General features: G+C 37.5%; 1 protein-coding gene across 1 annotated transcript in view; it reads left to right on the top strand.

Moving 5' to 3' along the window:
- Positions 1-3,025: 3,025 nt before the first annotated feature.
- The window catches only part of LOC106458665, a 7,210-nt gene continuing 5,135 nt past the window's right edge, over positions 3,026-5,100 (top strand). Inside the window, exon 1 of the mRNA XM_013918195.1 lies at positions 3,026-5,067. Within this exon, the coding sequence (XP_013773649.1) occupies positions 3,026-5,067 (2,042 nt within the window). The remainder of the gene's footprint in view (positions 5,068-5,100) is intronic.

Here is a 5,100-nt window from a genome sequence, read left to right on the forward strand (position 1 = left end):
AACAACTGCTGTAATCTCTCTTCTTGATTCTTTTCTCGTTCTTCTTGTTTCTTTTGCTGTTCTTGTATTGCTGTCATCAAATCTGCTAAGCTGTAGTTTGGTTTGCCACCTCTCGTAGTCATGTGACTCGATGACGCAACAATACTTTCTGTTTTCTAAAGGCCAAGTGGGTAGGGTGCTCGACTCGCAATCTGAGAATCGCGGGTTCGAATCCCCGTCCCACCAAACATATTATGTCGGTCAATCCCACTATTCATTGGTGAAAGAGGAGCCCAACAGCTGGCGGTGGGTGTTGATGATTAGCTGTTACACTAGTCTTACACTGCTAAATTAGGGACGGTTAGCGCAGATAGCCTTCGTGTAGCTTTTCGCGAAGTTAAAAAAACAAACAAACAATTCTTTATTATTCACCCTTTATCTAAGATGATATCGTCGGTCACATACATTAGTTTTCTTTTGCATGACGTCAGAGGTCTCAGCTTACAAGCCTTTACTTCACCACAAGTTTCTCATTTATTCGCTTATTATTGTTCTTTCAGTCAAACTGTTGGCGGTTCTTCAGATGTGTGGAGACTCAGTTTCACAGTGTGCAATGCCATTCTATTGACATCAGTATTATATTTAATTCAACATTTGTTAGTCGTCTAGCGCTGATAGGCCTCGTGTAGCTTTGCGCGAAATTCATAACAAACCAAACTATGTCAGCTCAAACTGAAAAGAATGTTTAGTTTACACATTTTTATTATTAACTTTTAAGCTTTAATGAAGTTAATAGTTAAAATGGTTTCATTATGTACTTACTCGTATATAGCTTATAAATATTAGTGTTCAGGCTGTCGCAGGTTGAATGATTGAAACAGCATAAAATGTAGATGAAGTACCTATATATTGTTCTATGATGAATGAAGTACCTATATATAGTTCTATAATGAATGAACTACCTATATACAGTTCTATGATGAACGAACTACCTATATATAGTGTTGCGTAAGCGAGGACACGTGACTAGTATCACGCCATCTATTTCTAGAAATATCCTGTTCCTTCAAGAATGCCCTAGCATTTACTAGATATGTGTTAGTCTTGTATATATAAGACGTTCACAACGTGACGGAACAACAGGGTAATGAGTAATTGAACTGCAGTCAGAGAATGTGTAATTGAACTGAGTATTGTCGAGCATGAGCACGTGAGACGTACCTTGAGAATTATAGCGTTGTTATAGAGCGACTGTTGAAATTAAGTGTATCGGTAAAGTTGTATTCAGAAAGAATAAACCAGTTTTATTTAAGAAAGGAATTGTGTCGCTAAAGTTTCGTCGGAATTAATTTACGGAAAATTAACTAACGAACCGAGACGTAAAAATAGTTTTATAATGAATGAACTACCTATATATATATAGCTTTATAATGAATGAAGTAACTATATATAGTTTTATAATGAATGAAGTACCTATATATAGTTCTATAATGAATGAATTACCTATATATAGTTCGATAATGAATAAGTACCTACATATATAATTTGATAATGAATGAAGTACCCACATGTAGTTTTATAATAAATGAAGTACCTATATATAATTTGATAATGAATGAAGTAGCTATATATAGTTTTATAATAAATGAAGTACCTATATATAGTTAGATAATGAATGAAGTAGCTATATATAGTTTTATAATGAACGAAGTACCTATATATAGTTAGATAATGAATGAAGTAGCTATATATATAATTTTATAATGAATGAAGTACCTATATATAATTAGATAATGAATGAAGTACCTATATATAGTTTTATAATGAATGAAGTATCTATATATATAGTTTTATAATGAACGAAGTACCTATGTATAGTTTTAATGAATAAAATACCTATATGTTGTTCTATACAAAGTTACCGATTCACTAATAACTTTATCGATTCACCTCACCAAAAATTCTCACTCTTTCAGTCATGGTGGTGTTATAAAGTCACGGACAATCCCATGTTTCGTTGTTAAGAAGTAGCTCAAGAGTTGCTGGTAAATGATCTTAACAAGCCCAGCGTTTCTCAACCTTTTTGCTACAAGAGACCGGTTTGCTGCCAACTCGAAGTGTGTCACATAATCAAAACCAACCAACTTCACTCTAAAACTTATATTTCATTTATCTTGAAATTACTGTGACATTTCAGTCTTAATATCTGAGAAATCACGCCATGCATAAAAATATATCGACATATGGCCAACTGGAAAATGTACTGTTACGACAGCGGAAGTCACTTGAGGCTGCTGGCGATGGTAGCGCATGCGTGAATGAACTTCTCGAATTATCAGGGAACTTCTCGAATTTTGTCGAAGCTTCTTTGTTAATATATAAGCCTGACAGAGAAGCCAGCGAGATATAAATAATTAAAGGAGCGAACAGTAGTGACGGTTAGTAATGTGTGTGAATCACTGTGATTTATAGCGTGTATTATAAAAGTTGTTAAGTTTAAAGTGACGGGAAACGTATTAACTGTGGAATTACTGTATACTAAAAGTTTGTATCGAGGATGAATAAACTGATTTAATCAAAAAAGGACTTATATCCCTGAAGTTCCTCTGAAAGAATTTCTGCAGGAAATTATCAAACAAGCAGATATGTAACAAATTTGTGTCAGAGAGTGGGACGGAAAAAAAAAAAAAGATGGAAACTGTGACGCAACGTTTCTAGAACTATCATGTACTTTGGTGAATGTTCTAGTTCTTACTAGATATAGGGTAGGCTGGTATATAAAAGAGGGGAATGTAATGTCTGGGTAGATAGTGAGTAATTGAACTGCAGTTAGAGAGCACGAGAGACGTTACAGCGTTTGTTTAGCGCGATTGTTGAAGTTGAGTGTATTTATAAAGTTATATTCGGAAATAATAAACCAGTTTTGTTAAGAAAGAACTTGTGTCGCTTAAGTTTCGTCGGAACGAAGTTACGGAAAGTTAATTAACAAACGGAGACGTAACAAAATGTTCTCGTTTTTGAAAGGAAATATTTGGTAAAAGTCATGATGTATGGTGTTTCGAAACGAATTTTTGTTGTTGACGTTTACAACGACGTCGAAACAAGCCCAAAGGATTCGAACCAAACCAAAAAAACACGTCTAACCCAAAATGGGACTTTTCACATTAAAACTTCCAACGTTGAAGATTTTAAAGAGAATTTTTCACCAAATGAAAAGGAGAACTTTGGCCCTTTGCCAAACCTTTTGAAATCCACAGATAACGCTGAGTTCGTCACCGTCCTTAAAGTTGAAGACCGACTCCCCCCTGTACCAGAAGGGGAGGAAGAAGAGGATGAAGATCACAAACAAGAAGTGGTCCCCTCAAAAGGAGGTTTTGTAACGGTGTTAGAAGTAAATAACTACAACAATGCCGAAAAGAGTTCTGCTGAAGATAAAATGATAGAAGAGGTTATTATTTATCGTTTGCCTGGGGAGAGACTGGGAATGGCTCTCAAGTTCGAGGGGGGTGTTAACGTTACTGATAGCGTTTCAAGAGTCTTCATTCAGTCGATAAATCCGGATAGCCCAGCTGCACGAGCGCAGTGTTTTCTCAGACCTTTACAGGAAGGAGATGAAATTTTAAAAATTGACAACCGTAGTGTATGTGAAATGACGCGTTTGGATTGCGTTACGTTGTTAAGGGACGCTCCTGTGTGTATCAAAATGTTGGTCAAACATCAAACCCCAAATTCTACCATCCAGAACGGAGAAAATATCATGAATGGTCAAAACCGATTATTGGATAAAATTAAAGAAGCGATACAAACCGAAGATAAACCACCATTACCGCGAAAAAAGAAGGGTCCACCCCCTCCTGTACCTCCACGGAAATCTCCTTCCTCGTCAAACAGCGTCATCTTTGTACAGCAGGAAGAACTAGGATTAAGTGTTAGTGAAAGGATTGCTTCTATTGAAAAAAGCCGTTTACTTCCTGAGCGGCCCCGTAAAAGACCGTCCCAACCTCCACCACTTCCTCCTCGCCTACCAAAACCACCCCACACTCCCCAGGAGACGGACCTCCTGCCAGAGAAACCTCCCTTTAGAGGTGGAGCACTTAGCATGAAGCTTCCCGGGTGGGAAGAACTTATGCAACGACGCCTCGCCCGTCTAGAAGATCCCGAACACCAGGAGGAGGAGGACGAGCGACCATCGGAAGCAAATGTTTATACCGACCTTTTTTCCGGAGAGGACATACAGATCAGAGAGTCAGAGTCTGATGACACTGGGAGTTCAGTGTCAACAGTAATCGAACGATTTTCTAGAACTAGTACTGCCAATTCGAGCTTTTCGGAACACTCCAGCAGCCAAGAAAAGCCGTCCAAACCATTCGATTTGGAGCAGGTTCTTAGTCCTTTTGAACAGCTGGAGCGGGAGTTGGATGATGACGAAGGAGATTTTCAGCCACTTGATGTTTCTGATGACCCTGAAATTTTAGACAGTTCTGAAATAGTACAGTCGGATGAGTTTACCATTGAACCACCCGAATCCTTTCAAGACTTTTTTCTCTCAGACAGAGCGGATGAGGACGACTTATTTCCAACTAAACCTGTACTCGATAACAAGAACAGTGAACCATCCTGCTTAGACTACTCGTGTGAGCCACATATTTATAACATGGTGAATTCCTCATCAGTGTTACCACTAGATGAACACGATATGGTACCAGCTGAACACCGAAATGGTCACAGCAATGAGAGTTATTCTTATTTCAATGAAGATGAAAACAGGAATAACGTGCTACATAAGACGATTGAAATCATGGAAAGTCAAGCACATGAACCAAACGTCAACGAAAAGAATCTTAAAACCCATTATGTTAATTCAAGTCCTCCAACTGGAGAGGAAGATATCTCTGTAGAAAGTGTAGAAGAAATAAACGCTAACTTCTCTGCTATTAAAGAAAATTCAAATAAAATAGAGATATATGAAGAAATGAACATTCCACCACGTCCTCCTAGAAAAATAAAAACGTCTTTGAATATTGAGAGTGAATTTAACGAGATGGAGAAAGGAAATTCTGTTGATAATCATTGCGAGGCAGTTCGAAAGTCACACCCTTTCGATTTTCAAGAAACGAATAA

The sequence above is a fragment of the Limulus polyphemus genome, unplaced genomic scaffold (assembly GCF_000517525.1).
Source record: "Limulus polyphemus unplaced genomic scaffold, Limulus_polyphemus-2.1.2 Scaffold499, whole genome shotgun sequence".
In the NCBI taxonomy this organism is placed as follows: Eukaryota; Metazoa; Arthropoda; class Merostomata; order Xiphosura; family Limulidae; genus Limulus; species Limulus polyphemus.